The following is a 12,548-nucleotide window of genomic DNA, read 5'->3' as shown; positions in this document are numbered from 1 at the left end:
AGATATCCGCCTGAATCGTGGGTATGTGTTCACTGTTTAATTGCTGAAAGTGATTACATTTTTTTATAGATATATACCATCTTTAATTTTTAATCTCAATCACTTGCTAACTTTCAAGATCACACTATTAGAAATATAATGAGTTATAATATTTTCTTTTAGTGGTAGATTTTTGCTAGTATATTTCTTGATATAAATGACAGCTTTAAGAGATCCAATAAAATCCAAAGATGTACTATATTTGAAAAAAAAATTAATTTTAATCTTAACTACATATGATTTAATTTGCATTCAGTGCTTTTGAATATTTATCTATTGCTAACTTTGCAATCTTATAAAATCTTAGCAATTTTGTGCACTTACCTTAAATTTTAATTTTGCAGTAGGAGAGCTAGGGGCTGGTTGTAACAGATTTTTTTACAATTTAATATATCTTGAGATCTACTGATTGCATTTGTTCTAAATAAAGATGGTTAGTTGCTGTAACTATTATTCTACTACCGAATTAAGTAAATATACTTCCACAACTGTTGTTCATTACTTCACAATTAATTATTTTTTAGATAAAGTGCGGTGTTACAATTTACTTCGTGTTTGAGGCTAGTTGTAACGTTTACCAAGCAAGTAGTAACGACAAGAAAACAACAATAATACCTCTGCTAATTTATTCTTTACTAATTTTTAGGAAAGTTGACTTGTTTCTGAGTAATTCTTTTTGCAAATCAACGCAAACTATAACTAATACAGATAAATATATTATGTCTCAATTTATTGTATATTGTATATAGTTATATGTTTATTGTGAATCAACGTAAACTACAATTATTATCATAATTCAAATAAAATATATAGTATTTCCTTTAAAACAATTTATATTTACCCACATATCACAAACTATAAAATCTACCCAAACTTCTTCACTTGAATTTTTATATAATTCTTGTTACAACTTACCCCCATTACATGTTACAACTAGCATCAAGGTTTTATTTCAATTAACGTCAGATGTTATTTTTTACATTAATCAAGATAACTAGGGTAGGGCGGGACTAGTTGAGCAAATTTTTACTTATACGGCTGTAGCTCCTCAATGAAAAGTCTCAATAATTGCTATATGCTATACGGCTTAATGGATTTGTTGTTTATCGCTTAACAAAAGTGTTAAAACTATTTTTTAATAATAAGTAAAATTTAAAGGCTACAGCTGTTTAAATGCAAAAAGTCAAGTATGCTCAATGTACCACATAGGTGGGGCAAGTTGAGCACTAAGAAAGTATAATAAAATCATAGGTTCAATGTCGATTAGTGATGAAATAAAATAAGTTTTTAATACCAGTTCTTTATTTATAGTTTTTATTGACAGAGAAAACAAAACTTATAGTAATTTGTTTTGAATAATTAACGAAAAGTAGAATCAACAAAACAATATCCTATCTTAGGAATTATTTTACCATTATATTCAGTATTTTTAGCTCAACTAACCCCAACTCGGAATTTCAAAATAAAAGTGAGTTTATAAAAAAACCGTGAAAATTATACACAGAATCTCTGTGCATATTAAAATACTATAATTATATAGAAGAATAACATTTACCTGATTAAAATAAATAACAATTGACTAAACCAGACGAAAACTCGTGATGAATTACTTTTTTACTTTTTGGTCTCAAAATAAACAAACGCCCGTGAGCCTCACTCATTTGTCCAGTATATTTGTATATTTTAAGATCCTATTGAAAATATCTGTTACTAGTTACCCCCGTTACATGTAGCCCCTAGTTCCTCTATATTAATTTAAATTACCTCGAGGAACAACATATAAAGATCTGTATTTGTATCATTGGTATGATATAGACTGGAAATCGTAATGCTAAGGTATGTTAGCTAATAGTCATCCAAAAATGTTAGTCAGCTGACTTTAAGCAAAAAATTTTTTGCTCTAACCTCTTAATTATCACAACATTTATATAAAATTTTGACATTAAAAAAATCTAGAAATCCACAGACTGGAAACACCACTTCTAGAATACATATTCTTCAATCTGCTACACTGGTCTGCTTTCGCCCAAATCGACCTATTGTTCTTTATGCACACACCACTCATTCTACTTCCACCCATGCGACATCCGCTCTAGGCCGGATGTCCCTAACACACGTGTTATATAATTCAGCGGTTTCCGGGCGAAATAGAGCGACAGACCTGTCTTGCGTTGATATTCATACTTGATAATAACGGGTTGGTTTTCCGATAATAAAAGTATTTTATCCTTGTTATGTAATACAAAACTTGCATGGGATAGTCTGAATTTTTTAAATCATCTCATTTTTTTTTTCATATAAGAATTCAGAAATTTTAGTTTACATTGTATATGATAACATTCAAGTAATTTAATTGGTTAATGTTATAACAGTTTGTAAAGTTTTGAATCGAATTATTTTTTATTCCTCTAAAAACAGAGATTCATTGGTGAGGTAAATATCCATATGAAAATATTTACTCTGAAAATTTACTTAAAATATAAATTCAGATAGTATAAGTAAACTTAAATTATTATTTTGAACTTATATTTTTTCCAATGTTATATAATAATTCAACGTTAAAATTAAACATTTAATTTGAACGAGAATTTTCATGTAATCAAATTTCAATGTTTTTTTTTTTTTGTTTTTACGACACAATTTGCATTTCATTTTTCATGCAAGTTTTTTATTTATTTTGGAAAATGAATTCGAAACTTTTGCATGCCACTTAAATTTTATTTTACGTCTGATTAATCAAAATGAATTTTTGCAAGTATTTCATATAACTGCATTTACGATTTTGCCAAATTTTAAATATATTTTTTTCCAAATTTCTGTGACTGATATATTTGAGATGGAATGGATAATAGGAAATATATATTCATGATTACCGGTTAAATTCATTTAAAAAAAGACGATAAAATGAATATATAGACCTAAAAATAAGTTTAAACATGATGAAATACATTCCAATAGTTTGTTAAAATTAATGCAAATTTTTACTCTAATTAATTCATCACTTTGTATTATTTTTCAATTAGTTTTATATAAGTCACGAACTAGTCCTCATATCTCAATATAAAATCAGCATGTTGTTTTAATGCATGCAAATACTACGGAATACAAGTTTTGCATTTCTAATTGAGATTTACATCTAACAAATAATAAATACTTAAAATTTTCTATATGACATTTAAACCCATATATATATATATATATATATATATATATATATTTGTGTATGTAAATATAATAATATATACTCCATATTGATAACATAATGTGTAGTACATATACTTCTACGGTTATAGAGCACTTTTAATATTACTTCAGATTTCAGGTGTGGCTCGTACTTACACCTGCATATCAGTGCCCCATATATTTTTATGATGTAAAATGTGTCGGTAAGATAAGGTTATCCTTAAGCGTTGAAGCATTTAACTATAGGACATTTTATATGTACGTAGTATATGTCATATAAAATATATTTCAACCACATAATATACAACAGCATGTTGTAAATTTTCATGTCTGTCTACTGCAATTTTGGAGAATTCTATAAGCATCGTCAAAAATAACGTCTTGAGCATCATCTTATAATTTATTTAGCTAGTTTTTTATATATATTAATATATATATATATATATATATATATTTGTGCGCGCGTTTAATCATCGATAACTATATGAGAATTTAATAAATCATTGCGAATTCATTACATAAATGGACTTCAGCAACCACTTAAATATATATTAATTTCATCACTCGGGCATCGTGAGCAACTTTGGCTCAAATAAAAAATCAATATTCTGATTGATTTTTTTTTTAATTGTTAATTCATGAAACGCGTTGTGTGTGTAAAAAATTAATTTAGCACTAATAAACAAGATATATTTTAACAACAATCAAGTACATCAATTTATAGAAATGTATACAGGAAAGTTTACGTTACTCGTTATTTGTTTTTCAGTTTCATATATAGATGTATGAATTATTAACTTATAAATAATATGTATAAAAAATAATTTTTCCATACACTCTAAATAATTCTCACGTTAGTATTTTATGATCATAAACCTACATTTGGTAAGTTTTCCCTTTTTCCAAGAAGAAAATCTTCGATTATTTTCGTACGTGTTCATTCCTACTGGTGTCTTTTGTACTAGTTTACGTAGAATCAATAACCAAGGGAGGTGTCTCAGTCAAAAAATATACCTGAATGGATTATGATACAGATGTTGATATTGATAAGCATGTTAATGGTTTTGTTTTCGTTGATACCTTCACAGTAATTATTGAAATTTTCATATCACAATCATAAACATCGGCAACACAATTAAATGTGTATCGAATACGATTGTATTAATAGTTGGTTAAAAATGTGTATATTTTCAAGTTACTAAAATAAAAACTAAACTCCAATGTTTATAGACAATGTATATCTAATACCTATAATCCTTGCAAGTTGAGTTACTTACTACGAAAATATATGAATTAGAGCATGCATACGTAGTCTTCAATAGAAATTATGTTCACATTATCCACAAATGTCCACTGCCATTAACTTCAATATGTAACATGTTTTTTTAACAATCCTGCATCTATAATTTTTGTATAATGATTCTCTTCCATTTATTTAAAAATACTTACGCGTTTTAGTAACTAAATGTTAATAAATATGAGTCATTACATTAAACATGGAAGACATTTCTTTTTGTCGACTTAAAGAAAGGATTAGAAATGTTTTTCCATCTTAGTGAGTTTCTTAGAGAGAACGAAGTCTTTGCACGGCGCGAGCAAGTTTCAAAATATACTTAAGAGAGAAATTCCAAGTTTTAGACTTATATATGTGTGCATCTAATGTGTATGTAAATAATAAATACGTACTATACAATGTACATATAATACATACATACATATTTTATATATATACTTTTTTTAATGTTGAACATATTTGATTATTTAACAGCCAATGCATCAAAATAAAATATATACTATTTATTTAAAACCGTATAGTTTTGAGAACAAAATGTTTTCTATCATTCAGCTGTTTTACAAAAATAATAATTGACTTCATACTTCATTTTCATCGAGTATGCTTGATAGAATTACGTTAACTATATAATAATAAAAATTAATGCCGAAATTAATTATGTACTTTAACTTATAATATAATTATACCAGAGTGCTAGAACTCTTCTTGTTTTCATTACGGTCAATTCTTATTGTTGGAATAATTATTGCGAAATGTATCTATACACAATTGAAGAAAATGGTTGAGGTAAAAAAAATAGTTAAGAAAAAAAATGTATTCAAATTGTAGAGAATAGGTCTGATCGCTCCACCAGTTATCTAGAAGTATTATTTAATATATTAAGTATTTTTATTATTTTTATTTTTAAGTCGTGTCTCTTAAATGAATTTTATACCATGATTCGTATTCAAATTTATTCAAAATATTAAAATGTATTTGAAAGAAATGAAGATCTATTACAAGTTATGTAAAATTATGGTCTAATATTCAAATAATTATTCAATAGAAACTGTATTCAAGGTAAACTATATCGAAATTCATCTAAAGACATAGTTACCATCCCTGTTAGTTTTTAACATTTTTTATATTAATATTATATTTTTTATATTAATCTTATGTTATTTGTTTTGTGTTATTTTTTAAATATTTTATCTTTGAGATGATAAAATATAAATTCAAATTGATTAATGCTATATAAGTCCCTTAGGAATAGCTGTTCAAAATATCGATCAACTCTAACATTACTAATTAAGCCGATCTCGATTTGATAGCCGCGTTGCGGATAGTAATTAATAAATTGCATCAAACGGTTTGCCTATAGTGAACTGCATTTATTGGGATAAGTTGTAATACTTTTTAGAATAATTGACTTTCTGATATGAAAGTTATTGTAATCGACTAATAGTCAAGATACATAATCGTTTTTTAAATGATAAGGATTTTGAAATGCTCTATATTGAAATTAAATGCCAGGTTGTATTTAAATATGTACTTATATTTATATGAATATAATTTTTGGCAACAAAATTACATATTGAAAAATTAATGGATATGACATAATTCGTAATCCCATTAATCAAATTGTTTTAGCAAATAAAAATAAAACGAGGTAGAAAAATGAAAAATATTAAATAAATAAATATGATCTTTGTGTTACATTTAGTAATATGGTTAATATTATTATTGACTGAAATAAGTGGACGATATAAATATGAAGTATATTCATTGTAACAATGTAATGTAATCAATTGCCTTTTCAAAAGGAAGCTCTATTTGATTTTTCCTATAAGTTGTAAACGAAATGTATCGTTTGTAACTAACTCTATTTAACTTATTTTTAATCTTTTAATCTCTATTATGACATAACTGTAATGTTTCTGTGAGTTTTTGCTATGGAGTCAGTAATTTTCCTTGCATGTTCAGTTTTTTTCTATTTTGTTTTAGTTTGCATTTATTCCACTATCTACATGTCAGTGTGATGAATGTTTTTTATCAGGAAGTGAACGATAAATAAATACGTGTGTATGCATATTGAAACTTAAATTATATGTTTATTTAATAGAAATCGAAATATATTTATTTCTAATACATTTGAAATAATACATTTCTAATATATTTGTTTATTTGTAAATAATAAATTTTATAATATACTAATTAATATATATATATATATATATATATATACATATATATATAGTTAGTTGGTTAGTTCAGATTATGATAATAATAAATAGGAGATTACATGGCTTGGTAGCTAGCTAGTAATGTTTTTTTCATATTTTTTAATGATACGGCATACAATATTCACTTCTTGACGCATGGTTTATTTTATTATAATGAAGAATGCATAAAACGGTATGACAAAACCGAAGTCTTCCTTGTATATTTGTATGATTTATATTTATAAGTTTTATTGTCTTGTTTTTTCTAAATGTCAATAAAAGGGTTGGTGCTAATGAGTTTTGAAAGAATTTTTTAAATAAAACTAGTATTTTAACTAGATATTAATTTGTTTTAATACGAATGTTCATATTCTAGCATTTTTTACTTGAGTTAGTACTTTTTGTTCAGGAGTTTAGCAATGAAATGAAGGATTTTCGGTAAATACTCATATAACGCCATAACGATCAATTAAATAGAATTCTCGATTCACGCATGGAAACCAATTCAGGAAATTGCGTGGTCTATTTACGCTCAATAAAGTGTCAAAATTAACTAACTATCCTTAGATTAGTATTGCCAAATCTTTTAACAATTACAATGAAACAAATTTTCTTTTTATATTAAATTATATATAATTATAATATATTACTTAAAATAATTTATGAAGCGCATTTTCGGCAGTTCATAAACAGTGAACTATAAAGTAGCTTTTGACATGTTTGATTTGTTCAAAATAAGACTAGAACTGAAAAGTTCATCTTATTAATCCTTCATTAGTCTCAAAATCAACGGCCTCGTGAGTATCGTCATAAACTATTTTATCATCAAAATAATAATTAACTTCCCGTAGGGCAAGTTATAGTAATCGCAAAAAAATCAAAAATGAAAATTTTTATATATCCTTACGTTTCAGAGGTTTCTGAACATTTTGGCATACCTTAGAAAAAATGGATATATGAGTGTGTGTGTGTGTGTGTGTGTATGTATGTGCGAATACAAATTTTCGTCGACGATTTCGGGAACACGGATCAACCGATTTGAATAATTCAAAAAACATTTCACTTGTATTGACAAGATGAAGAATCGATAAAATTTTCATGAAGGTAGGTCTAGCGGTTTCGGAGATACGGAGGAAAAAGTAAAAAAATGAGCCATTTGGCGGTCAAAAATGATCATTAGACATATGCACATCAAAGTATCAGATATTTTATAGAGATTTTAACAATAAGTATACATTTTGTTAACATTCCTATGGGTTCCGTACCAATGTCCTTATGCGTTAGACAGCGACGCGGCGCTTACGCGCTTTATATTTGGTCCCTATGCAGTTAAAGCAGTACGATTGCTTTGAAAAGAAAGTTCAGATCTTCCACAATATGTCAAAATAAAGAAAAAAAAATTTTTTTCAAAAAAAAGTAATTTTTTGTCAAATTTATAGTTTCTCAAAAATCTTATTTTTTCAAAGTAATTTTTTTTTCAAAAATATTACTCGTTTTTAAAAAAATAATAATTTTTGGTACGGGAATTTGCCTTAAGGCACGATGCCTTAATTGCCTTAAGACAGAATTCCACTTACAGCTAGTTTTAAACTGAAAGCACCAGCCCTTTTTTATAATGTTTCTGCACATCGATGTGCCCGTTGAGCCATCGTGCTACAATCTGTGTCTTTTCTTTTTTGTCGTTTGTGTCGTGCAGTGCGCCCAGGGCAAGGCTGCCTGGCTGGACCGCGGCAGACGTTGCAGCGTCTCAGAAACCGCAGCCTGTCACCGAATAAAGCAGTCCGAGGCGCACATGCGCTGGATGAAGCGCAACAGGGTGAGCATCATACCTGAATCCTTCTACCATCAATCCTTCAAAATGGCATTGACTCTATGTATTTTCAATTTCACATACTTAATACATGGTAGTCAGTCAATACATATCGGTATTAGGCTTTTTGTTTGAAAAATTGTATTGATCAACATAATGTATGTTTATTTCTAGTAGAACAAATCGATCACGTTCGAATAGAATATTTTATAAATCTTTGTTTGTTCTAGATTAGAAATCTTAGATTACTGTTCTGGATTTTTCTGGTTTCATAGGTTCAATGTTTTGTATTCAGTATCAATACATTTTTATTTCTTAACTTATAAGACTTACCTAATAAAGAAAATCAAATCGATTAAGATTACATAGAATTAAATTTTCCCAAATATTACCTTCATTATATATATTTTCCAAAATATTACCTTTATTTACAAAATATTACTTTATTAGCACGGGGAGCTGAACAAACTTTTATTTTGAACACGGATAAATATTTTTTTTAAATATGTAAAAGATAGTAGATTATTATTAGTCTGTAAATATTTTTAATTATGTCAAAACAACAAACATGAATGTTTTCGTTGCTCTAATAATTAATTTTCAGAACAGTCAGCTTACAATTTGGTGTGGTGATTACACAAAATCGATACACGGTAAATATGATTGGCAACAGCACGAATATTGACAGTAGTTGTATACTGAACAAAATTTTAACGTGTACTTTCGTGTATGTGGCACATGCAAATGTTAATAAATTATATAGTTATGCATAACCATGGGAGGCAGTAAACGGTATGTGTAACTCTTGATTGTTGGAATCAATATGCACCACACCACATTGTCCGTCTGATTTTCTTGCAATTTTGATCAGTAAATAATAACTTTACCTGTTTTTATATAGTAGTGACACTTTTTTTCTAAATCTTTGTGTTTTGTGATATGTTTTAGCTTTGAAATCTGTTACATGCATTTATGTCTAAATCTTTTATGTAATAATCATGTCTGCTTGAAATTTTCCTACTTATCTAACTAGACATGATAATGTTAGACCAATTATATATTTCCAAAAAAAAATGAATGTTATGTTTTTGTTTATAAATAACTTACACTTTCCGTTACAAATGTGGACAAATATGGTGGACATACTTTGTTTTGTCGTAGGGATAATATTTTTTTTAAAGAATGCTGAAAGGTATTACTAGCATTTTCAACTTAGATCTCAAACTTTGCAGTATAATACTAATTCAAATTCATTTAGTGCGTAATATACACAATGAATACAATAAAAAAATATACAAAAATCACTTTGTGTTATAAATAGATGTTTATAAAATTTGGCTTAATGTAGAAATTTTGTTAAATGTATACAACGAATAAAATTATGATTTAATTTACATTACAAATAAAAATATACAAATAGTTATATCAAAGTTTTTCACAGAATATCATTTGATGTAAAAATACATTTTAGAAAAAAATCTAATAAAACTGAGCACATAAAGTTACTCTATAGATTCACTAATCTTACAAACTATTCGTTACACCTGAACGCGATAAAGATTATTCAATTCGGAGTTATACATACGAATCGTATGAATGAATATATGTGTATGCATAATATGGAAGAAAATATGATACAGAATTTTTTATGAATAATTTTACAGATAATTATACATAAATCTTTACATTAAGTTACTCAAATAACGTATCGTAAATACCTCGTACTACATTTTCGTGGCCATATATATCATTCAGTAACCGAAATGACTGCAACCACAATTTTTGTTGTCTAAATAGACTTTGTCGCTCGCGTTTTCAGGTGGAGAAGCAATATGTTTAATGATCGTAATTCACAAACGACCTAATTTTACTCATAGCATAATCATTTCCCGTTACCACCGCCGCAACGCTGTTTGACCTTTCTCCAGGTTTGTGTCATGTCGGCCAAATGATCAATACAAATGCCAGTTTCGTGTTGAACTGCACAAATCAACATCTATCCTACTGATACAATTCTTCATGAAAACCAATAGTCTTTCATTGAATATTTACATGATAGGTGTATTTCAAGTTTTTTCTAAGTTGTGCCAAATGTCTTCTTGACAAACGTAATATATAGGTGCAAAAGGCAAATGTTTCTAATGTGCATACAATCTTAATTAATTTTAAAAGTAAAGCTCTAAACCTGATAAATACCTAGCCTATATTTTTATTTTAGTTGTGATTATAATAATAATAATGCATAAATTTTCCGGCTATAATCTACCGACCGTTCACCCTTCAATATTATTTTTATTTGAAGCGTAAAAATGAATTTTTATTTAACCCAGTTTTATTACTAAAATGATCGGATAGTCTACTAAACCAAGAAAGACATTTAACACTCAAAAGTTTTGGAAAACATGAAGTAATTCACACCCTGGTTGCGAAATATGATTTTAGATACATGACGCATCATTCGGAGGTAGTTCTTCTGATGATGAGGACTTCTTCGGCTTGTACCAACAAAGCTCTGCAGCCAATGCGATTTTGTACGTGGGACTTGGTACGGTAGCGATAGGATTAGTCATATCTTTTGTCGGCACTGGCGAAAAGGGCTTTAAAACATTAGAATTGAGGTTGATTGGACCTACGTTAATAGGTATGCTGCACTATGTTATGATTATAAATGTTTTATGAATAAAGTTCCCAAAATATGATTTTTTTACGTTTCTATTAACTTTTATTCCGTGTTGAAGGTTGTGGCCTTCTATGTTGTTTGGTACGAATACTTCTGTGTTTCTGCCCTTCGAGATGTGGTCGTGCCCGCAGAAAACGACAGCGAAGTAAACGTGTAACTGCAGCAGGCGGTAGCGAACGTTGTCGCACTGCACCGATTTGTGCTGAATATGACCTGCGCCCACCAGGATCAGCCAGCGCGAAACAAGGTGTGATTAATCTAATGCTCTTCTGTATTTATATTCTAATCTTCTCTTTTAAGACATATTGCATGAATAATTCTATATTTTATCAAGGTTTAATGGCAAATGGTGAGGAAGATTTGGCGCTTTCCGAGCAATGCGCATCTCTGCTTCGACAAGATCCAAATCGGCAAAGTCATAAAAAGCGGGTCTCTATAGCGCCTTGTGGAAATACGAATACTACGACGTACACGACGCAGTGCGAACGGCCTGATTCAAATCACCAGATGCCGCATTGTTCGAAAATTTTCCAACCATCACAATCAATTCAACTTCAGATGCAAGCAATTCAAGGGCACGAAATGCAGAGCTTGGATGTTTGTAGTGTTACAAGTAGCGAGGAAAATCTGATGACGGTAATCGAGGTATGATGAATTGTAAAATTCTAAAAGTGTATTTTGATTTCGGACGTAGACAGTAATCAGTAGCTACGTACGAAATACCACAAAACGTACAGAACGCGCCGGCATAAATTCTGATCAGAATCTTTCAAGCTTTAATGGTTTTTTATAATTCAAGCGCTTATCGTATTACGCTTATAAAAATTTAGTATGTTACTTCAGACTTTCAATACCTTTCGATTCAAGATTGTGGTTTAAAACTTTGACGAATAATTTTACTTTTTTCTGCCAATTGCAATGGCTTGGTCGATCGTCGCTAAAACTGTCCTAATCGATATACATCTAATAACTTCTACATTTTCGAGATCAGTCCAGCCGTTTATGCGAAAACGTCGACAAAAGGTCAAAAATGGGCTCACGTACACACGCATGGACGCACACACAAACATTTTCTAAATTTGTTCTCATTCGGTTCAGAATCACTTGAAACGTCGAGAAAACATAAAATCAGCAAATCTGATTGTTTCGCAAAAACAAACTTGTCCTTCGGGAAGTTAATTAATCTATAAAAATACTACCATACGATTTTTTTTATTTTAGGTACCAAAGATTCGTCCAATGAGTGAACCTACTGCGTCCAATTCAAACAACGGAAACGGAAACGCGACAGGGAGTTGTCGTCCTGAACTATTACTAAGTCCTTCGCAACTGGGCCAATGA

The 12,548-nt window shown here is 28.9% G+C and overlaps 1 protein-coding gene across 1 annotated transcript in view; it reads left to right on the top strand.

The window, feature by feature from the left end:
* Positions 1–12,548, top strand: part of LOC113373598 — a 15,872-nt gene extending 3,324 nt beyond the window's left edge. Inside the window, exons 6-10 of the mRNA XM_026613887.1 lie at positions 8,414–8,533; positions 10,970–11,168; positions 11,266–11,454; positions 11,542–11,852; positions 12,429–12,548. Of these exons, the coding sequence (XP_026469672.1) occupies positions 8,414–8,533; positions 10,970–11,168; positions 11,266–11,454; positions 11,542–11,852; positions 12,429–12,548 (939 nt within the window). The remainder of the gene's footprint in view (positions 1–8,413; positions 8,534–10,969; positions 11,169–11,265; positions 11,455–11,541; positions 11,853–12,428) is intronic.

This window comes from Ctenocephalides felis, unplaced genomic scaffold (assembly GCF_003426905.1).
Source record: "Ctenocephalides felis isolate EL2017-DRISC unplaced genomic scaffold, ASM342690v1 CF-g0.4_SCAFFOLD_01604, whole genome shotgun sequence".
NCBI lineage: Eukaryota > Metazoa > Arthropoda > Insecta > Siphonaptera > Pulicidae > Ctenocephalides > Ctenocephalides felis.
Note: the sequence above shows the minus strand (reverse complement) of the source record. Positions and strands in the feature narration are given on the sequence as shown.